At 36.4% G+C, this 23,855-nt stretch overlaps 1 protein-coding gene across 1 annotated transcript; it reads right to left on the bottom strand.

Moving 5' to 3' along the window:
* Positions 1-46: 46 nt before the first annotated feature.
* On the bottom strand, positions 47-23,752 carry LOC133522645 (sideroflexin-2). Its single transcript, XM_061858028.1, has 9 exons — positions 23,593-23,752; positions 22,917-23,077; positions 22,221-22,391; positions 9,791-9,992; positions 8,471-8,549; positions 7,793-7,880; positions 4,643-4,768; positions 3,125-3,172; positions 47-2,863 (listed from the first exon to the last, which is right to left on the bottom strand). Exons 2-9 carry the CDS (start codon positions 23,072-23,074, stop codon positions 2,752-2,754), a joined length of 984 nt encoding a protein of 327 aa, XP_061714012.1. The 5' UTR covers positions 23,075-23,077; positions 23,593-23,752; the 3' UTR covers positions 47-2,751.
* Between the last annotated feature and the right edge of the window lie 103 nt (positions 23,753-23,855).

Raw genomic sequence — 23,855 nt, 5'->3', positions numbered from 1 at the left:
ATTTGTCAATAATTATATATGGGGACATTAAAAAAAACACAAGTAATTCTCTATAGGTATTTTATTGTCTTAGCCTTGCTTGCCATTCTAACAAAAAAGCAAAAAGCTGATATAACAGAAAACATTATTTACGTCTGATTTTGAAAATAAACTGTACAAATGTTAATGGCACAATTTTAAGAAACTACACTTGCTTTTGAGCACTGAAAAAGACTAGAAATAATTACTAAACTGAGCGTATCAATAAATCACAATTCTGATAGTTTTAGTTCTTGATTAGGATCAAAAAGAGAGGTAGTCTAAGAAAAAAACGTGCCCCTTAGCTTGACATCCAAAACAGACGGCGCTGTACTGCGACATAAGTTTTTCGGTCATTGAATTGTCAAACATCAACTTTAGACAATTAGACTTAAAGCAAAATGTATAAAGATGTACAGTCAAAGAATTTAATTTCCTACCCATTTCGTACCTTGTCACAGTGACAATAGGGAGCGTGCATGAACTGTAGGAGGCAGCACAGGAGCCGTCAGATTTTTGGCGCGAGGCGTAAATGTGATGTTTATTGTTCCGATGTAGCCCACAAGATGGCAGAACCTACTGTGCACAAGAAAACATTTGACGTGTAAATGTACACGTTTTTGGTTCCGATTCAGGCCACAAGATGGCAGACCCTCCAACGCGCACGGTCCCTATAGTATGAGGTCTCTAGCGAGTTTCATGTTGTTTGTCATTGTGACAAGGTACGAAATGGGTAGGAAATTAAATTCCTTGACCGTACAGCGCCATCTTGTTTACATGTCAAATCCGAAGCAATTATTATATGCGGCAGAATGAGATAAACAGTATGAATTTTTGACGACGTTTTAAGTTAAAACAAAGTACACATACATTGCTTGCTGAATTATTTTATATGGAAAAATAAAAGTCGTCCATTTTTTGATAAAACCTATGATTGTGTGTTCATTAACTTTGATTATGTACGGCTGTGTGTAACCATTGTGTACATTTATACATAATGTTGCCTAATTAGTCTTAGTGGCGCCCTAAATCATTTTCTACTCTTAGTTAGTTAGTTTCTAAGGGCCTTTTCTGCAACTCGACATCCATTGTGCCTATTCTGCGAGAAAACATTTTCTACTCTTGCACGTCGGACTGTTTTCGACTTTAGATGTATAGTACTAAATTAGTAGCATAGATTTAATAACACTCGTAATTCTTTAGTGCGTCTAAGGCTTGAGATACACTTGTAAGTTTTACTTACGTAAGTAAGGACAAAGCTATTTGTTAGAATGAGATAGTAATATTCATCTCTCACTCTGTAGTATAGCTGTGTCCCTACTTACGTAAGTAAAACTTACAAGTGTACCTCAGGCCTAAAATAACAGCAAATGCATATAAAAGCACAGACTATATATTATTCAATAATACCAATCGGAATGTATTGTTTTCAATATAGAGAAAAAATAAAGCGCAAAAATAAACATTCCTAAAACGAAATTCAAAAACAATCTTACAACGCCCACTTCGAGCAACACCGGGAAGGGAGTCGGCATCGCACTATTCCCCTCTGCCGGAGCACATGCCCAACTGGGCATAGCGCGGTGCGAGTTGTGACTCGTCCGTACACAAACAGATCGAGGTGTGCATGATTTGTCTTTGACATGTGTAATTTTTTATGTATTTGTGAGAAGTGCGAGTGTGTGCACGTTTCCCCCCGCAAAAAATGGCAGAGCGATTTGTACGGTAAGATATCGCTCGGGCCTCCTTTCCGACGTGTCGGAAGCCGGTGTTGCTCGAAGCAAATAAACGTGTTAAAATAATAACAAGTAAAAATGTGATAAAGATTAAAGACATAATTTTTGGAAGGTTTACAAGTTATTTTTACCTTTTAATAAAAAAAACAATACTGGTTTCCAATAACGCTTAAAAAGTACACTTAATTATTAAATAAAACTATAAAAAATAAAATTTCTGAGACACAATATAAAGACAGTAAATTCTAACCTTACGTAATATAATTTTTAACAACAAATTAACGTAAACAATTTTCAAAATTGAATTATTAAGTATAGATTTTTACGACTTTTTTGACTCTTGTCATACAAATAATTCTTATTTTTGTAAAACAATTGAAAAATTGCCGAATTTATTCGATTTATAAAATATAATAAAAAAAATTATCACCAATTTAAAATAAGCGCAAGTAAGTCAGATACGCTAATTTATTTTCTTAAAATCTACATTTCTGCTTACTCATCTATCTAATTACGACAACTTGATATGGCAACACTGGTCACCCATAACAACACTGAGACCTAATTTTATATGCTTGTCTATGGACTCATTCATAATTTTAAGAATTGATTAAGGCGCACCACAGACTAGCTAAATTTTCATAGCCTGAATCTCTATGGAATAATTCTAAATATATTTTTCTGATAAATAAGTCGAAAAACTATCCAAGGTTTCCTCGTACATCTGATTTATTTTACTTTTACTAACATTTAATTGGGTGCATGATCAGAAATCTTAAGCAAATCTTATATTTAAAAAAAATATATATATATTTTCTTGAGACGATAAAATACATCATCTGTCAAGTACAAACCAACATATCTATAGAAATTCCAATTCAATTGTGAACATGCGAGGGGATCCAGATCTTTATCCGTTTTTTACCTCTCAAATATTTATGTGGCCATAGACAAGATTTCAATAGTATTTAACATAACAACTACTTACAGCTACAGTTTACAGACCCTTGTTGAAGTATACGTATTGAGGAGGTTTGCCGTCGGTGTTCTTCAGGATTTCCTCGTAGTGCTCGGGCTCGAAGCGTTTGATCGTGTCCGTTGAGATTTTACTGAAACAAAAAAATACATTTAATTTTTTTTTTTTAAATATCAAATTTATAGTCTGTCAAGCCATTTCCGTCAGTAGAACAGAGCGGCAAATTTCAAAAATGTAGGCGCAAAGGTTTATCCTTCCATAGAAATTTTTAATTTCGCGCCTTTTTCTACTGACGAAGTTGTTTGACCGGCTATATCTATATTTACCGCCACTCGTTGCGAATTTCCTACTTTCCGCAAAAGTTCATAAAAACAAGGATAATTTATTTACTCACCATCTTTGTGGGAAGAGAGCACAGGCGGTCGGCACCATGAATGTCAAGCTGAAAAAAAGTGATAAGTAAAAAAAAAACATGTAGGATCTGGGATATCATTTACGGAGTTAAATCACTATTCGTAAATCTTACTGTATAGAGATAATATCTTCATGGTAGATATGTTATTTCTAAGAACAAATTAAATTACTTTCTATGAATATATTTTAATTTGTGTTTTTTACAAGTTGACACACTACTATATAAACTATAAACGAAATAAATGTCATATCGAAATCGAAGTTTCGTTCTCGACATTTCCCTTCTCCAAAACTTCCAATTGGGTACGGAATGAGAAAGAAATTATCTGTGTCGTTTTTAGCGCTTTTTTAAGTTCTTATAAACAAGTTCTTAAACAAAAATATCAAAAAAAGTTAAGCGTACCGACACAAACACTTATAATATTAAAGTCATATAAAAAAATATTCATCAAAGGCCAAAACCCAGGGAGGAAAATGTCGATAACGTTTATATGGAAAAATTACCACTAATTTTTCCTTTTAAAAAATGAACACTTACAACATGCCCACGATGGCGGTCTGTATGCCCACGTGTGCCCAGCGGATGCGCTGCATCCACGGCTTGTGCTCGATCCTCTCCATTATGAATACTTACAACATGCCCACGATGGCGGTCTGTATGCCCACGTGTGCCCAGCGGATGCGCTGCATCCACGGCTTGTGCTCGATCCTCTCCATTATGAATACTTACAACATGCCCACGAAGGCGGTCTGTATGCCCACGTGTGCCCAGCGGATGCGCTGCATCCACGGCTTGTGCTCGATCCTCTCCATTATGAATACTTACAACATGCCCACGAAGGCGGTCTGTATGCCCACGTGTGCCCAGCGGATGCGCTGCATCCACGGCTTGTGCTCGATCCTCTCCATTATGAATACTTACAACATGCCCACGATGGCGGTCTTTATGCCCACGTGTGCCCAGCGGATGCGCTGCATCCACGGCTTGTGCTCGATCCTCTCCATTATGAATACTTACAACATGCCCACGAAGGCGGTCTGTATGCCCACGTGTGCCCAGCGGATGCGCTGCATCCACGGCTTGTGCTCGATCCTCTCCATTATGAATACTTACAACATGCCCACGATGGCGGTCTGTATGCCCACGTGTGCCCAGCGGATGCGCTGCATCCACGGCTTGTGCTCGATCCTCTCCATTATGAATACTTACAACATGCCCACGATGGCGGTCTGTATGCCCACGTGTGCCCAGCGGATGCGCTGCATCCACGGCTTGTGCTCGATCCTCTCCATTATGAATACTTACAACATGCCCACGAAGGCGGTCTGTATGCCCACGTGTGCCCAGCGGATGCGCTGCATCCACGGCTTGTGCTCGATCCTCTCCATTATGAATACTTACAACATGCCCACGATGGCGGTCTGTATGCCCACGTGTGCCCAGCGGATGCGCTGCATCCACGGCTTGTGCTCGATCCTCTCCATTATGAATACTTACAACATGCCCACGAAGGCGGTCTGTATGCCCACGTGTGCCCAGCGGATGCGCTGCATCCACGGCTTGTGCTCGATCCTCTCCATTATGACCGGCAGCAGCAACATGCCGGGGGCGCACATTACGATCCTGGAAAACGGAAAGATATTTTTAAGTTGGCGTTATTCATAACACGATATCTGTTTGTTAGAATATGTTTACTAATGTGTTGCAGAAAGTTGTTTATTAAAATTTGGTATTTTGTATTGTTACTTGGTAGAAATATCGTTTGGCATACTGTTCTTTGAATAATATTACTTCGCAGAATTTCTTTTCCCATAATATTATGGCATTTATGGCAGAAAACCCTAACCTAACTCACTTAGAAAATTCTTTCAAATGCCTATTAGAGAAAGAATATATATTTAATCGAAAATATCATTCGATTGAAAGTTTTTCTGCGATACGTGTTATGCGAAGTGTATTTTTTATGACTAATAATATTCTACCAGATGAGTGTAACCCATTAGAATAAGACTAACTTTGAGAACTTAACTTAATAGAGGACTGCTAACTTTGAGAACTTTTTTTTATGAAATTATTTTTTAACAAATATTTTTGATTTGTGTTTTAAGTAGTCACATTACTAAATAATTATAAACTGAAATACGTATCCGGCCTTCACCATTGGAGGGTCTCGTCATTTTTAGGATTCTGTACCCAAAGGGTAAAACGGGATCCTATTACTAAGACTCCGCTGTCCGTCCGTCCTGTCTGTCTGTCCGTATGTCACTAGGCTGTATCCCATGAACCGTGAGAGCTAGACAGAAATTTTCATAGATGATGTATTTCTGTTGCCGCTATAACAACAAATACTAAAAAGTACGGAACCCTCGGTGGGCGAGTCTGACTTGCACTTGTCCATTTTTTTCTTGAATGTATGAATCTATTTCAGTTTAGAGGACTGCTAAGTTAGATGAATAATAATAATAATAAATATTATAGGACATTATTACACAAATTGACTAAGTCCCATAGTAAGCTCAATAAGGCTTGTGTTGTGGGTACTCAGACAACGATATATATAACATATAAATAGATAAATACATAGAAAACACCTATGACTCAGGAACAAATATTCATGCTCATCACACAAATAAATGTCCTTACCAGGATTTGAACCTGGGACCATCAGCTTCAAAGGCAGGGTCATTACCCACTAGGCCAGACCGGTCGTCAAAAATGAATAAAAGCGTAAATCTGTTGATACGCATGACATGCCTACGGTGAGTTAAGAGGAACAATTTGTTGTGGCCGGGGTAAAAGTTTCCCCAGTAATTTTTCTTACCACACACTTTACGCAGTAGGAGAGAATGGTGAAAATTAAGTTTTTGTCTAATGCTATGCTTTATTTCTAACATATTTCATGTGGGGATAAACATTCACGTTTCCTATGAGAACTTAGAGCATCCCTTTATTCTAGTAATAACTAGACATCAAACATGTAATAAGATGTTTATAAAAATCGCAAATTTTATTTTTCTTGACATGTTATCTGTTTGTATGTTTTTTTAGCATATATAAAATGTCAAGGAAGATCAAATTTACAAATTCAGCCAATTAATTACAATAATTCAAATTCAAAAAGTGTCTAGCAATATTACATAGGTACGCTAAACTATTGGCAAACATGTCGGCATCTGCGTACTGAGCGAGCATTGAATGCAGGCTCGATAGAGCGCGTGAGGTAGGAGCGTGCCTCGCGTAGCATGTGCGAGCAGAAGGCCGCTGCAACAGGCATGGCCGGCGGCGTGGTGTTACTGCCCCGTCCACATCCTGGGGTATCCTCTTAGGAACTATCAATCCCATCTTCTCCAACACCTCGGGACTGTCGACTCGATGGTGAACGATCGAGAGATAGTGAACTAGGAGTAAGAACTTCCTCCTTAGTTCAAGTGTCTCCAGCCCGACCATCCCCGAGACAAAGATGGAGGGATAGAGATACGGATAGTACCCATAGGCTTTTTTATATAACCAACGAGCAAATTTGCGCTGTATTCTCTCCAACATTAGAGAGTACTTGTCCTCATAAGGATCCCAAACAATGGCACCATACTCTAATTTACTGCGCACATATGCGTTATATAAAACTTTAGCCACTCCAACATGAAACTGTTTACATATATATCCGCATAACAAACCCTAATGTTTTACTCGCCTGCTTACTAATATTAATGAAATGTGTGTGAAAGTCAAATCTATCAACAAGAACTAAGCCCAAGTCGCGGTTTTCACTAACTCTTTCCAAGGTGGCATCGGCTAAACTATATTGAGTTAGGAGTGGCGAACGTTTGCGTGAGAAAGTTATCACCTTACACTTGTTCACATTAAAAGGTAGCCGATTTAACACACTCCACTCAGCTGCAGCATCAATATCAGCCTGCAATCTCGTACTGTCAGCCATACTACTGATACCTAGGAACAGCTTAAGGTCATCAGCAAATAGAAGGCATTTAGCGCTGCGAGTTACATCAGGCAAATCATTAATCATAAGGAGAAACAGCGTAGGCCCTAGACTACTGCCCTGACTTATTCCAGACCGGGTGTAGTAATCGCTTGATTCAAAACCGCTCACCCTGACATACTGTTGCCGGTTGGACATGTAACTAGCGAAAAAATTAAAAAGTTTTGGCGTAAACCCAGTTAGCGCTAGTTTCCCCAACAGAATGTCGTTGTCGACCAGGTCGAAGGCCTTCCTGAAATCGAAGTACGCAGCATCAACCTGGCGTCCCTCATCCATCTCTTTATAGACATAGTCAGCGAGAGCCACGAGATTAGTTGTTGTAGACCGGGACTTACGGAAGCCGTGCTGGCTAGGGTGCAGACGATCAGTCACCTGACGACTTATGTGGCGATTAAGTATCGTTTCGAAGACTTTCCCGAACACTGGTAGAACTGCTATAGGTCTATAAGAGGTAACTTCAGTGTCCGGTCCTCCCTTAGGAACTGGCGTAACTCTTGTAGTTTTCCAATAATTTGGATAGATGGACTGATTTAACGAAAGGTTGTACAAGTGCAAGAAAGGAGCTTTTAAGGCAGAGGCACAATCTTTAGCCAAAAATACAGGTACCTATTCATCGTAATATAGATACCTATTCATCGTTAATTACTCACCTAGAAGTAACCACTTGTGAAATTCCCTTGGCTGGAGCTAGTTGTGACTTGCCGATGATCTTCCCATTCTCGTCCGACACTTCAAGACCTGAGACATAATATTGTCATATAGCATAAGCTTTATTTTTTTTTTCTTTATTTAGGATTACCAACAGATACATCTTACATGCTCTTAAATACTAATTTAATTTATTTTATTTATGTTAGTTATAGAATTAAGTTTAATTATTTCAAATCGATATTATATAATGTGTGTGTGTGTGTGTCGTCCTGAAATGTACGCCTGAAAAGGTAGAGTTTGGTGAGACTACTAGAGTAGCAATTTTAGCTAATATATGTAACCCATTCTCCACATGCATTAATAAATTATTTCAATTAAATTATAAAATTATTTCAATTTCAATTAAATTATTTCAATTAAATCTATATGATTTTATATCACCAATGAGCTGGGATGGCTTTTGAGCTGGATGTAATGTGACGAAGCCTGCGCTGTGGATCTGATGGTATGCTATTTTTTTTGGTTAATAAAGGTTGTATTTGTCACGCAAAAGAGAAGTACAGTAGAAAAAGTACAGTTATAAAAGTGTGTGTCACAAAAATGAAAAATTGGGAAAGTGACATACATTTTAAGATAAGTTTTACGATGAAATGAATGAAAATGATTAATCATCGCACCTTTTATAATCTCGTTCTGTCGCATCAAGGGAATGTTCACCCAGTTGGCGGCGGCCACAGCTACAAAAGGCACGAACCTCTGGAAATAAACACTCGGTGATATAGAAAGTCGTACTATAACGAGAACGCCGAACGGGTGTGAATACCTGGGTGGATCAACTATTTGTTATTATTCTATCCCGTTAGCCAGGTGACAAAAGTATTACAGATTTTTAGAAATGTTGAACCTCGTTCTACTAATGGCTTCCCTACACGATGGCCCAGCGCTGGACCAGCGAAATGGCTTGGTTGAGAGCACGCACTATGGAATGGGGTACGTGTAATGCGTACGGGCCATCGCTGGCCCACTTTGATGTGCGGACGAAAAACCGACACCGTGGCCATTCCGCCGCGTCATTAGCCATCCGACACCACTATTGTCTCTACACGTTGGCCCATCTTAGTGGGCCAGTATGATGGCCCATCGTATAGAGGAACCAAAACATGCTTTGTAGCTGGCCTATTATGGAAAGAAGAAAGCTTATTACTAGCATAAAATGCATGTCTGTTTATTTGTTTGTTTTAAATAATAGAAAGCTGTGATTTTAAGTGGCCCAGGGGACCGTAATCATGGCAACGAGTGACAAGAAAAAGTTGATTTACTCACCCATAGTTTAATTTATATCATGTTGACAATAATAATGACAAATTGTCATTAACCATTCTGATGATGGTAATGATAAATAGTAAGAATAAATGTAAATAGGATAGTGAGACGGTAATGACTGTGCGCTTCAGCACCACAAATTTAATTAAACGTCAGCACGGTAGCTGCCGAAGTGGCCGAGACATAGGCGACGCCCAGTTGCGTCGTTGTTAAAGGCGAGTTTACATTACAGTACGTATAGTCACTATTATAATTGGTATTTGGTATTATAATTGAAGTTATTTAATTTTTTATAATATTTAACGTGAGCCATGGCGACGCCTATATAAGAAGACTGCGTCTTCCGTCTTGCGGTACATACAATGTGTAACAAAAATAGTGGAGATCCGTTTAAGGGCATATTCGGTATCTGATTAAGAAAAATAGAAGATTTTTTTGACGTGATAAAATTTAGGGTTTTGTATGGTGGGTTGGCCAACTTGGACGATGAGCCCCTTAGAAAAAAAAATTGTTTTTCGCGTCAGCAAAACTTTTCTTCTAATTTTTCCTAATCAGAACACGATATCGAATATACCCTTAACAGATTCCCACTATTTTTGCTACAACCTTTAAAGTTGACTATAATAGTGATAACGGAAATGGTAAAGATATGACGACGGTAATGATCATCTTACCACCAAGATAGGGTTCTTAGCGCGCTTCTGCACCACAAATTTAAAGGTTAGCGCGGTAGCCATAGCAGCAGACGTGGCCGAGACATACGCGACGCCCATTTGCGTAGTCGTGAGCGGCGAGTTGGCGTTGCGATTAGTGTAGTTGACTAGGGCGTTGAACGACTGGTTCACCCACTGCCAGAATACTATGGCTGTGCCTGTTCTGAAAAGAGAAGTACACTTAGAAACACAATTAAAAATAGTACATTACTACAGAGGCCGAGACGAAAGGGGTTGCCGGCCGAAGACATATAGACGAAGACGGATAGGTCTGAGGCGGGCAACCCCATATTTCCCGCGGTGCTTTTCTCAAACATTTTTTCTTTTCTTTTTTGCTTTTTTGTGTTTTTTTTTATTATTACTTTAAAGGTTTCCTAAAGGGGAACAAAAATTTGATTATTTTTGCGCTACGACGCACGGTTTAGGAGATACAGCCTAGATATTTTTTTTCAGTCATGCAGAAATCTTTATAGGGCTGTATCTCCTAAACCACGCATCGTAGCGCAAAAATAATCCAATTTTCGTTCCCCTTTAGGAAACCCTGAAATAATAATAAAACACAAAAAGAAAAAATAGAGGAATTTGCCGGTTTTGTATGAAATTTCATTAAAAACGACCTCTTGTCCTAGCCGCACCTGAAACGTCATACTTCGCAGCCTGTTATAAGGAACATAACATCAATATTTCATTGGATGTTTGAGAAAAAAATATTTTGTAACTGTAACGAAATTCTCTATTTACATAACAGTAACCATTTCTAGTTTTTTTTTCAGAATTCTAGAAATATTCATATCTGTAGTCTGTGCGGAAAGAGAAGAATAATATGAAACTTAATGTATTATCCGCACAAACTATATTTAGGACGTATAATAATAGCATATATATAGCGTGGTGTATAGGTATGCACCACGTATAATAAATAAGTACAGATATTCCATAGAGGTCTGTGAAGCTTTTTATTATTTGCAAGCACATTTTAGTGAACTAATAAACATCATAGGCGTTGACACCTTTAGGGAACTTTACGTACATTTATGATTGCAGACCGTTTGTTATATATTCATTAGTAAATAGGTAATTAAACTTACTAAGGAGACAAATGCATCTCTGTTAATTCGTACGGTAAAGTAAATGTTGGTTTTTTTTCCGTAACAACTAGGTATATTTAAAGACAACTCGCGATTTAATTCGTGTACCGCATATCCTTGAAATAATTAGTTTCGTGACGAACGATTTAAAACTGTGTCATTACCATCTTCTTAGCGATGTCCCGGCATTTTGCCTACGTACCTTTTAAAAATACCTACTATGATACCTTCTAAATACGTAAGGAAACACCTGGCAAACGTTTGTAGTACAGATGCCAAACTTATTTTAATCAACTGACATGCAAAATTTATACAAGGCAGTTGCTAGGTAATGATTTCTGGGCTGTTTTTACTTTTTTAGTCAACGTCAAAAATACATGTACCTATCTTCTTATTCCAACGAAATAAGACGCAAAATTGATGTCGACTTTACCTATTTAATTAGAATAGTTGTTCGGAATGTCGTCATATGTTGTTTAAATAGCTAAACTGTGTTTAATTTATTTAATAACTAAAGTCGTCAAAAGACTTAGAATGAAGAGATTAGAATTTAAAATAAGCTGTAACTCGTACTCGAATGTCATCGAAGCCTCACGGAAGTGAGCAAAGAAGGCAACAAAGTAACAATTCAATGGATAAAGGGGCATAGTGGATCAAGAGGAAACGATGCAGCGGACGAACTGGCCAGGAAAGGCTCAGAAACGCCGGCACATGGACCCGAGCCCATCATACCCCTAGCAATATCCTATATACACAACCAGCTAGACCTACATCACAGACAACTGCACAATAAATACTGGAAGGAAATGGACACATGCAGGCAGACCAAGGATTTTCTACCGGAACTGAACCACAAACTCACCAAAATACTACTGAAAACACCTAGACATCAACTACGTAAAATAGTAGGATTAATTACAGGACATAACACACTTAACAAACACCTACACAATATGGGTAAAAACATATTCTCCTAGACTGCAAACAGGTAGAAGTATACAGGAACAAATACCTAGGGACTCCGTGCACACTAGGAGAGGCGATTAGCAACCTGAAAACTTTGCTAGGCTTCGTGGAGGAGCTGGGGTGGTTAGAGTAGCGCTACCTCGTTTCACGCAAAATAGGCACAATGGTTGTCGATTTGCGGAAAATGTCCAGAAGCACTAACTAAGCTGTAACTTATTGCTTTTGATTGAAAATCTAGTTATTTTTCAAGGCGGATCCCATATCGTAACTGTGACATAGTAGGTACAGGCAACCAATCTGATAACTATACACTTCGTCCTACTATTTAGGGATGTTTCCGAACGTATAGCAATTACTTAAACCCGTTAATATTTAGGTCATACTGAGAAACTTTTACTATGGGACCAACCATGAAATCTCGAAAAATTATTTGGCTGTATCATACATTTCGCTGGACTGATGTTGAAATGTCTTATGGGAGAATCAATTGTTGTTTATCGATTTCGGGGTTTGTCCCATAGTAAACTTTGCTCAGTAAAAAAAATTGGTTGTTTCATACATTTTGCTGGTCTGATGTTATAATTTCCTATAGGAGAGTCAATTTTTGTTTCGCGATTTCGGTGTTGGTGCCCTAGTAAAAGTTGCTCAGTTTAACCTAAACGACAACGGGTTTCAGATACATACTGTATATGTTTACCATCGTTCACTCGTTAAACGTATTGCACCTGGGGTGGTACAGCTAAAACAACACTAATAAACCTAGAAAGAGCCCAGAGAGCTGTACTAAAGGTAGCTACTTACCGCCCATTCTTATACCCCACTGAACTCCTTTATAAAGCATGTGAAGTACTAACTGTTCGTCAACTATTTATATTAAGCACAACACTTAAGCAGCACACCAAAATTCCTTTCAACACTGCATATACTAACAAAAGGCGCAAAGATATTATATGTATACAAAGCGTACAAAGAAAACACGTATTTTCTTCTAGATTTTTTGTCTTTTTGGGCCCTTATTTGTACAACAGGTTAAATTCAAAATTAGACTTATACCCACTTAGCTATGTTGGTTGTAAGAATATTCTACGACGCGCCCTTCAAAAAATGACATACGATGATACAGAGAACTTACTAATAGTCGTAAAATGATTTCTTACTGTACTTTGATATAGAATACTTAAATAAGTTATTTTGTTAAGGTTATCACCCTACCAGATTTTTATTGTGTACTATTTATAATTATTATAATTAAGTGAATAATTACAAATTAATTAATATGGTCCTATTCTGCCTGAAACACAGGAACTCCTAGTTCAGGCATTTGTAAACTTTTCCTTATCCTTAATCCTTAGTCTTTAAGTGCTAACACTGTACTTATACTGTTTTCAATAAAATTATTTGTATTTGTATTTGTATTTGTAAAGGCATAACGCCCCCCGTTAACCAGTTAAGAATTCTGCTGTTATTATTCTGAGGCACAGAACTCCAGACTGACCATGGCCATACATTGTTTACACGTGAAAGCTATGTTTACAGAAACAACAAAGCTGGTTGACACCTGCTGACCAAAGTGCATGGTCATGTTAGTGTGCATGTGTAAACTTTCATGTATTAGAAAACATCTACAAATTGTTTGTACTTGCAAATTGTTGGCACCTGTGTCTTTTCACATTTCCGGAGACGTATAACATTGTGTAGATACAATACACAATGTTATACGTCTTGTCGTTTGTGTCGGCGGTGGCAGAATAACAGCGTCCGTTGCTGGAAGTCTTTACGGCCGCTGTGCCCCGAGGCCTTTTGGCGCAGACATTAGCTGAGCCACTTTCCCTTTCAATTAGTTTGTAAGCATTATTGTGTACTTTTATTATGTACCTATGTTTAAACTTATTGAATAAACGTCTTTATTATTATTATTATGTATTTCCCATCACGGAACAATGGTGTTCCGGACCTTTGGGAGGCGTGCGCGGAGCCGAAGCTAACGTAGAGGCCCTTTTGACACTTTAATGTAATGTTATTATTATTATTATTAGTACCTAAGCTTAGTATTAAGTGCATAGCATATGGTAGATATTAAAATGTATAAATGAGCGCTATCTCGCCAACAAACTGCGACCGCAGTTTGGCAAGGAATAAAGAGGTGTCACAATGTTATGTACCTTTATGATAAATAAATTAAAAAAAATAGACATTATAAATAAAATAAATAAAATAAAATAAAATTCATTTATTTCGGACAATAAGGAATCCATATACTTACCTATACAGCTTATAACTAAATTACAATAATAAAAATTTTAAAAATTAAAAAATTTAAAATTATTATTAAATTACAACCATTACAATTAATAAATTGACCATATAAATTACATTAAATAAATATATTATATTACATTAAATTGAACTTATTATTAAGGCTTTATGGTAGGATAGAAATCGTCACCGCTATTCTTAAAATTCATTTATTTCGGACAATAAGGAATCCATATACCTATACAGCTTATAACTAAATTACAATAATAAAAATTTTAAAAATTAAAAAATTTAAAATTATTATTAAATTACAACCATTACAATTAATAAATGGGTGAATCAACTTTTTTTGTTTTGTTATCCTGTCCCGTTGTCCAAGGGACAACAGTGGCACAGTTTGTTTGAAGAGACGTTGTATGCCGTTCTATTAACATGCTTAGTAGGGGGCCCATTATGAACATTGGTTATAACGACCACAAAAACGCAAGTTTGATACATTTAAGTACCATAAAATCAGTATTTCAATGAACTTTTGTCCCCTGGACAACTAATCGTAACCATGGCAACGAGTGACGCTAAAAAGTTGATTCTCCCAAATTGACCATATAAATTACATTAAATAAATATATTATATTACATTAAATTGAACTTATTATTAAGGCATTATGGTAGGATAGAAATCGTCACCGCTATTCTTTGACTATGGGGCTGAACGGGATAATATTGTTAAGACACTTTTAATTTATCGTATTTTTATTAAACTCCGTTACCTCCGGGGTATGGGTGAGTACGTTTAAGGAATCTAAATGGCATAGTTAATTTAAAAAAAAATTTGTAAAAAGTAATTTAATGTTGCATATAGCGTTGTTGTAACACGGGCATTAAATTTAATTCAACAAAACAATTGAAAACTGTGACATGACATATCAATGTCATTTCGAAAATCGATCGTCCGGGATAGTACTTATGTTTCGTAGCAAATGTACTAAACTCTCGTACTAAACACTAATCAATATGTAAACAGGCCCTAAGGCAAGTGTAGGTATACGTCGCGCGTCGTAAGGGATAAGATAAAAATAAATCATTGATTATCTCCGAAATGGAGTAAATTAGAATGCCGGTGTCTTTGAAAAAGTAACTTAATTTAAGAGCAATTCCTAGCTGAGCAACTTTTCAAATCTCGAATTTTTGAAGCTATGTTTCTGTCGCGCTGCGGTGGGCGGAAGCGGGAGCTATCTAAGTGTGAGTGCGCACACACAGACGCGAGACGTGAGCGCTCACTCATTGCGCGCCGTTGCGTCGACATGTCGACGTCGCCCGCGAGCCGGACGGAATTCATCCTGCGCTGCCCGAAGCAAGTTGTTTTTGGTCTCATATCACAGATCTCATATTTTGATCACATAATATTGTTTTTCATTTTTATATTATACTGTATCTATTAATTACCATATAGGTAAAAACTGCAAAAAAGAATGATGTCCCTGCTTCGGTCGTCGTCGTACAGTCAAGTGCAAAAATATGTATCGAAAGAATCTTCTCATAAATATGGTACTACGCTCTTATTACACTGGTATAAGATGCTATGAGACATATTTTTGAGTAAGATGTGTACACCCATATTTTTACACTTGACTGTACCTATCCGTGACAGTAAGTTGGGTGTGATCATGGTGTGTTGTGAAATTTTGTAAGTAGGTATAAATATGTATATGGTTAAACTACAATCTATTTTACTTGTAGTACGATGGGGCTAAACTTGGGTCGCCTTATTGAAGAACATATCGCAATGACAATCTGAGTAAAGTATGTTGGGGTAATGCCGGACAATTTTGGGACCAATTGAGAGAACTCGTGAAAAAACGTTTTTTCAAGATCTCAGCACATGATAGATTCTTGAAGTACGGAGCAAATCGTTAAATAATAACCGTAGATTCGGCCTGAATTTTGGTAATCTTCAATATAGAACGGTTTCAGTTTTGTACCTGTGTAAAGATGAGACATACTTTTTTTTGGGGTAACGAGTGTTTTGCCATCAAGGGAGAACATAGGATGGTGAAAAAAAGTTGCTTCTAATGGAAAGAGAATAAGATATCACAAAAAAATAGGTCCGGTTTCTACCCTTCTCGAATGTATATAAATTGCAGCTACCAATAATTACAAACTTAAAAGTTGTCATCGAAAGTTTTTAATTCGTATTTTTGAATCCGATCTTAACCCTGATACAAAAACTGGTAAAATTGTGGCTCTCAAACTTTGATACCTAATATAAGGCAATTTGATATGTAAGCAATGTGCTAAGAAACCTCTTATTGTAAGGTTTACCCGAAGTAATAAAATAAGAAAAACGACTAAAATAATAGATAGGTTTCGAAGTTTTGACGAAGATAGGTTTCGAAGTGTAAAGATGAGACATACTTTTTTTAGGGTAACGAGTGTTTTGCCATCAAGGGAGAACATAGGATGGTGAAAAAAAGTTGCTTCTAATGGAAAGAGAATAAGATATCACAAAAAAATAGGTCCGGTTTCTACCCTTCTCGAATGTATATAAATTGCAGCTACCAATAATTACAAACTTAAAAGTTGTCATCGAAAGTTTTTAATTCGTATTTTTGAATCCGATCTTAACCCTGATACAAAAACTGGTGAAATTGTGGCTCTCAAACTTTGATACCTAATATAAGGCAATTTTATATGTAAGCAATGTGCTAAGAAACCTCTTATTGTAAGGTTTACCCGAAGTAATAAAATAAGAAAAACGACTAAAATAATAGATAGGTTTCGAAGTTTTGACAATTTAAGATCTCGTGAACTGTACAGGTTTAGTGAAAGTGTAAATGTATTGTTTATTGAAAGGAATGTACTGGAAGATATTACGTGCTTAAGTAGGAGGGACAAAAATCGAAATAAAAAATAATCGTGCTCAGTCATTTTTAATGAAGGTCGCCAAAAAAATAAGAATCAAACTTAGAAATCAAAAAGACTAAGTAGTTCTTTAAAAAGGTCAAAGTCACTGAGAGCCCATCTTGAAGTATGGAAAATAAGTAAAATTGCGATTTTATTGGTATAATTTTGAAATTATATATACAGGATGATTCAGGAGACGTGAGCAGGATCAAGCCTGCATATTCGGTAAATTATCAGCAACTGTTTCGTACCAGTATTTGTGTGATTAACGTTAATTTAATTTTTACTGTTCAAAAAAAAGAGTTTTATTTTATTAACGATATTTATGGTCACCCTCTTTGTTTTATCCATAATAAGTGACAAATTGAATGTCATCGGAGTGTGGTTACTTTTATAAAATCGTATCTCACTCAAGTGTGACATTTTATTTTCTTCATAATCAAAGTGCTGTCATAACGGTTAAAGAGGTTTAATCTTTGTTAATTAAGTGTTGTAGGGTGTCCATGATTGTAGATAATCAAATTTGTCCTTCAGAAAAAGTTAAATAACAGATAAAAAGCGTGATTGTTTTACTTAAATATGATGGTGAACGATTCATTAACATTTACTGATTGTGTAGGCTTAGTCCAGCTCACGTCTCATGAATCACCCTGTATATAGTTGATATACAATCTTTTTTTTAATAAAATGTAAGGATCGTATGTAAAGAGTAATGTAAATATATAGGAAAAGGGAGCCCTCTTGAAGCATTTTAAGGAAACTAATTTCGAAGCCCTATCTCTATTTTGTATCCGAAACTAGCTATGTATGTATGCGTGCACATCTACATATGCATCTGTATGTGTAGGTACTTTATTGCAAAAAATTGCTCATTTGCTATCTATTTTACTCGATTTTGTTATAAAATTCAACATGTATCATCATCTCTATACAATATAAATACTCTTTATTGCACACCTCAATAAAAGAAAACAATACAAAAGAAAACAGAAACATAAGCACAGGTAAACAACATGCGGTCTTATCGCTAAAAAGCGATCTCTTCCAGGCTACCTTTGAGTTGCGGAAATTAAAAAAATGACATTGTCCGTAAGTAGGTGTACATACACATACAATATACATACATACAAACTAGACTCCCAAAATCTCTTCCTTTTGATTTACCGTCGCGTTGGTAGTGGTACTGGATAAAAATAATGGTACGAAAGTGTGATCAAGAAAACAATAAATGTGATAATTAAGTAGGTCAGTAGGTAAATTGAAGAAAATTTAAAGTTTGACAATCACTGCTGTTTTTTAAATAGGTAAAGATCGGGTTGTTTCTCTCGGATCTTTACCTGGAAGGGTCAAGATCGGATATCGGTCTGCAGCAGTCCTAGGTCTGTTTTGATTGGATAGTTATATAAAAAATATCGAAAAAGAAATTATACATTAAAACAAAAACAGTTTCGTCACAATACGCAAAATAAATTACAGGGCGAAGATCGGATAGAAGAAAAAAATTGCGAAAATATCTTGCTCCCTGTGATTGCGCATAGCACAAGCCCGACGCCCTGAGCGACGCGGGGACACTGGCAGTCGAGGCGTAATGAAATGGCATCTTACACAATGTTGCCAACATTAAAAAAATAAAGCCAAATTAGGGAGACATGAATGTCCTACGTTCTTCACCCGCATCCGGTATTTACCCAACATACCTACCTTAATCGTTGAACCGCCGCATTTCAAAATGGCCCTTATTTTGATATCGGCTAGCCGTATTGTAATACGGTGGATTATACAATACGACTGCGATACTTATATTATATATAAATCCCCTCGTTAATGTAATTTCATTTTTGCTATCTAGTGGCAAACATCAAAGTAGTTATCTTTTACTTGTGACGCACAAGTGTGAGCAATGTAAAATACTATAAGTATTTCTAAAAAAAATTGCCTTGTTTATTGTGATCATACGTAGTAAAAGAAATTGTGATTAATTGATTATTAAATTCGCAAAATGCTGTCGTTCTATTTAAAATAATGAAATAATTAGACCAGTTCCGAAAGTACCGGGAAATCCCTGTTCCTATTTCCACCAGTACCGAAAATCCCGGTTCTTTAAAACAGTACCGGTTCTGCAATCCCTAATAAGGATGTTATGCCCATCACTAATCCTTCTGTGTACGTATATTTATAAACTGTCTCCGCCTCCAATTCGTGCGATAAGGACAACTGCAGCTCGGACTAAAATTCACTCGCAAAAAACTCAAAAATCGAGGTTTCGCTCTCGACTGTTTCCTCCTCCAAAACGCAACCAATCATTATGAAATTTTGGAAATTGCAAGAGGAAGAAATAATCTATGCCGCTATGTTTTGATTTTTTGGATATTTATTGTCATATTTGTATACTGTGCCTTTTTTTACAGCCAATTCAATTGAGCCGTTTTTGCGATTTTTGAGGCGCTGTAAGTTTCTTCAAAATAAAATAATCCAAAAAAGCAAAACATAGCGGCACAGATATTGATGATATTGATCTTATTTGAAAAAATCATTGCTCTAGGTTCAAAATCCAGGGAGGAAATAGTCGAGAGCGTTTGTATGGAAAAATCACCACTAGGAATTCCTCTTAAGCTCTGGAATGCACCCTTGAAATTAACAGAAAAAAAAAACACGGTGTATTTTATATCATTCTAACTGAACAATAGCAAACCTAAGCGCACAAAACGCATACATAATTAATTTAATGGCATGAAGGCTTCTGTACGGTCACGTCTGAAAATATCGGTACGAAAAAAGTGCCAGAAATATGTATACACGACTTTATTGCCCATATATTTAGGTAGTGTTTACATATATTTGGCACTTTTTTCGTATCGATATTTTCAGCCCTAACCCTAGCATCCCCCCTCTCGTTGAGCTCTGGCAACCTTATTCACCGGCAGGAACACAACACTATGAGTAGGGTCTAGTGTTATTTGGCTGCGGTTTTCTGTAAGGTGGAGGTACTTCCCCAGTTGGGCGCCGCTCTTGCTCGGATTGTACTTTGCACCAAGTATATAACTACATAACAGCATACAGCATGACCTCTATTGATAAATAAGATAAAAACGTCCTTATATCGACACATGGAATTTTATGGATCAGTTTGTTATCTTCATATGTTCTAATTTTAAATTCATTAATATCTGAGGGGATACCGCGATTCACGTTCGACGTGTTGCCTCCCTTTCACACTTATGTACGAATTTACAAGTGCGACAGAGAGGCAACACGTCGAACGTGGTTCGCGGTAGGCACTGTTTACATTCACTTGATATTGTTTCGTCAACTATGTTATTCACGATTATAAATTATCTGCCCTTGAATTAAAACACATTTTGAATAACATGATCCAATAATACTTATATGGCATAAATATAGGTACGAATCAATAGACAATTTAATCGATGTTGATATTGATATCTCAAGATAATTGTTTTAACAAGCTATAATGCCCAATAAACATAGCTAATAAGATAAGGTTATAAGTTTTTACATCTAATGTTCCGGTACGGTAAGCACTGGATGGAGACAGGAAAAGATAGAGTTGGAAAAAGCTGGAGGAGGCCTTCACCCAGAGAGGGCTCCATATGAACAAATAAAACTACTTTTCAAAAATGAATAACATAAACGAAAAGAAAGGACATGGAAGAAAAGGCTATAATAATAATAATAACATCTAATGTTCTAATTACTTACATACCTACTAAAACTTTCATTAATAAGTTTGTGAAAATGGAATTTATATATTCACACAAAAAAAACTGGCTATTGTATGTAAATTATTATAAATATAAAACAGAGAAACAAAGAAGTTTGAGTCATACTGCCCTACTTTATGAATAATATTCCTCATTATATCACATTTTGTTTAATTTTTCAGTCCAAACATCCATACTAATATTATAAAGGCAAAAGACACTTGCCTGTGACGTTGTCAGTTACAGGACCGTTATTTTGTTGTTTTGTATGAAGAAAACTGTGTTTTTGCACATTATAAACTCGCGATTAGCGAAGTTCTTGGACCGACAAATACCTGCTGAGCAGGCTGGCTTCGTGCCTGGGCGGGGGACACGCGAGCAGATATTTAACGTGCGCCAGATCATTGAAAGATGCCGTGAATGGAACAAACCGCTTGTCTTATGCTTCCTATGCAATTAAAACTGCACAAGGCCATAGTCTTGGCGAGGAATAGAAGCCTATGGAGGAATCTGGTCTTCAACAGAAGGACATGATGATCACGATCACGATCCTCAGCATTAAGGTACCGACTGAAGAAGATGAAGAAAACTCAAGCCCCGGTATAAGCTTCTTTGTGCGTAGATAGGAATATATCCTACCAAAAACATGTGAATTATTGCCAATTGTTTAGGTGCAGTAGTTTCAGAAAACTGAGTTTTTAATGAGTTTAAAATGCACTTAAAAAAATTGTAATTAATTATGCATGAAAGCTAAAAATATGAAAATTGCATTTAAAAATAGCCATTAGGTGGCTTTTACCTCAACGGGATCAGTGTAATAAAAAAATAAAAGTAGCTAACTAACTAATATATACATAAATAAATAAATAAATATTATTGGACATTATGACACAAATTGACTAAGTCCCACAGTAAGCTCAATAAGGCTTGTGTTGAGGGTACTTAGACAACAATATATATAATATAATAATATTTATAAATACTTAAATACATAGAAAACACCCATGACCCAGGAACAAATATCCATGCTCATCACACGAACAAATGCCCTTACCAGGATTTGAACCCGGGACCATCACCTTCGTAGGCAGGGTCACTACCCACTAGGCCAAACCGGTCGTCAAAATAAATATTTAGATTTTGTTTATTAAATCACTAACAAACTAACAACACATTTGAAATGTAAAATTACATAAAACACTGAATAAATAAGCTTTAATAATAATAATATGCGAATTTTCTGAAGATATGCAGGTTCAAGAGTTTCCTTTTCTGTGACTAATAGTTAAAAATACACACAGAAATATAATCGCGTGCTTTAAACGCCGAAAAAAAGTCACAACACAGGAAATAAAATGCGTCCGTACCGGACAGCCTGTGGAATGCTTCAATATCATATTTGAGATGAAGTTACTAGGCCTTTATATTGTTGTTAGTACATAAGTAAAGCATTACCTGTACCACTGCAGCATAGCTCCGGTGACGAGACAGCCTCCGGGCATCTGGAAGGACATGCGGCCAAACACATTCTGGAGTTCTCCACTGTCCGGGTGGAACGCTGATTCATACAGTTGTTTGGCTCGGACCACTTTGTCCATGGGAGTGTTGGCGGGTTCTTTACCTTCTCTGCAATGGGAGCCATTTATCCACCATTTGATTAATTACCAAATAACTTTCTTTGTTATAGTAAATAGTTATGAAAAGAACTGACTTGATTTGAATTTAATGAGTTGTAGATGATTTAGGGAATAATTAATGTCTTGAATGAATTTTAGATATCAGTTAAGGTAACAGATATATTGCTGACAATATTAGCCTATGTTTTTTTGTTTAATAAAAGTGGAGAAATTCTTATGTGAACCTTATATAGTAACAAAATTGTTATTGTTAATAGCTAACACATGACAGATTTCAATTTCATCACAATCGTAGGGTTTTTCAATTAAGTGAACAAAAGTGACCATTTATCTTTTATTTTTGGAAGAGATTCCGTAAAGACATTACGTCTCGTCATAGTATTATTTTATCTTGGTATGTGTTATAAATATACATAGGTATTTCTGGATCTTGTATACTTGGTTTTATGCAATAAAAAGACTACTGCAGCTTTATTTGAACAATACATAACTTAGCAACAAAAACTTCACTTACTTGTACTTAAAATACAACTCCTTAGCTTCATGCAGTTCTGACTCCGGCACCAAAGACAATAGAGGATTGGAGATGAAGGCAAAATGCTTGAATCTGCCCACAAAGGTGCTCTGATCCCAGAGTGGCTTAGTGATATCTATCCTCTTTTCAGAAGCCATTTTCTAGAAATAAAAAGTTGACTAATTAAAAAAACCCGCGTGTGCAAGTAGAATTGCGTACAAAGTTTAATTTAGTTTTTTAATAGACACTGCGGAAAGAGAAGAGGCGTGGAATGTATGGTTTCCCGTACATTCTAGGACTCTTCTCTCTCATGATTTTTTTGGCGCAATAATTTGTAGCACGTTAAAATTCGAAGCTGTTATTATTATACTGACAAACATTTAGAAATGAAAGTATATCGTATGCACATTGCACCTACCATTTATTACCGTACTGTAAAATTGTCAAGATCGTTAATAGTGATTATTGTCTAAACTATACGAGTATTGTAGTACGACTTTTCGCAAAACCAGTGATGTAATTTTAAACGCAAAGACCTTGAATATTGTTAAGCATATGCAAAAAACAGAAGACCTGTTTCAAATAAGGCTCAAAACAATTATGATTATGTAAGCTTAGCTAACTGCAAACAATAAAACACGTAAGAAATGAAATAAAATTATAATATGAGACTTACCAGTTATTAATATTTCAAATTTAATAAATCCTTATACAGATTAAAGTTAAATAAATATTAAGCGCCTAACTTTACAAGCAGCTCAACTCGGCCGGGCCCAAACCAAACGAACCGAATCACCAACTGTCAAAGTCAAACAACGGCGACAACCGACAACCGAATGCTAGAGTGCGAAGAATCGGTAAAATATTATCGATAAAATTAAGGCTTCTACAGACCTTACAACAAATGGCATGTGATTTTAGATTTTTGATTGCTAAGCA

The sequence above is a fragment of the Cydia pomonella genome, chromosome 11 (assembly GCF_033807575.1).
Source record: "Cydia pomonella isolate Wapato2018A chromosome 11, ilCydPomo1, whole genome shotgun sequence".
NCBI lineage: Eukaryota > Metazoa > Arthropoda > Insecta > Lepidoptera > Tortricidae > Cydia > Cydia pomonella.
The sequence above is the reverse complement of the archived record's forward strand: the minus strand, read 5'-3'. Positions and strand labels throughout refer to the sequence as shown.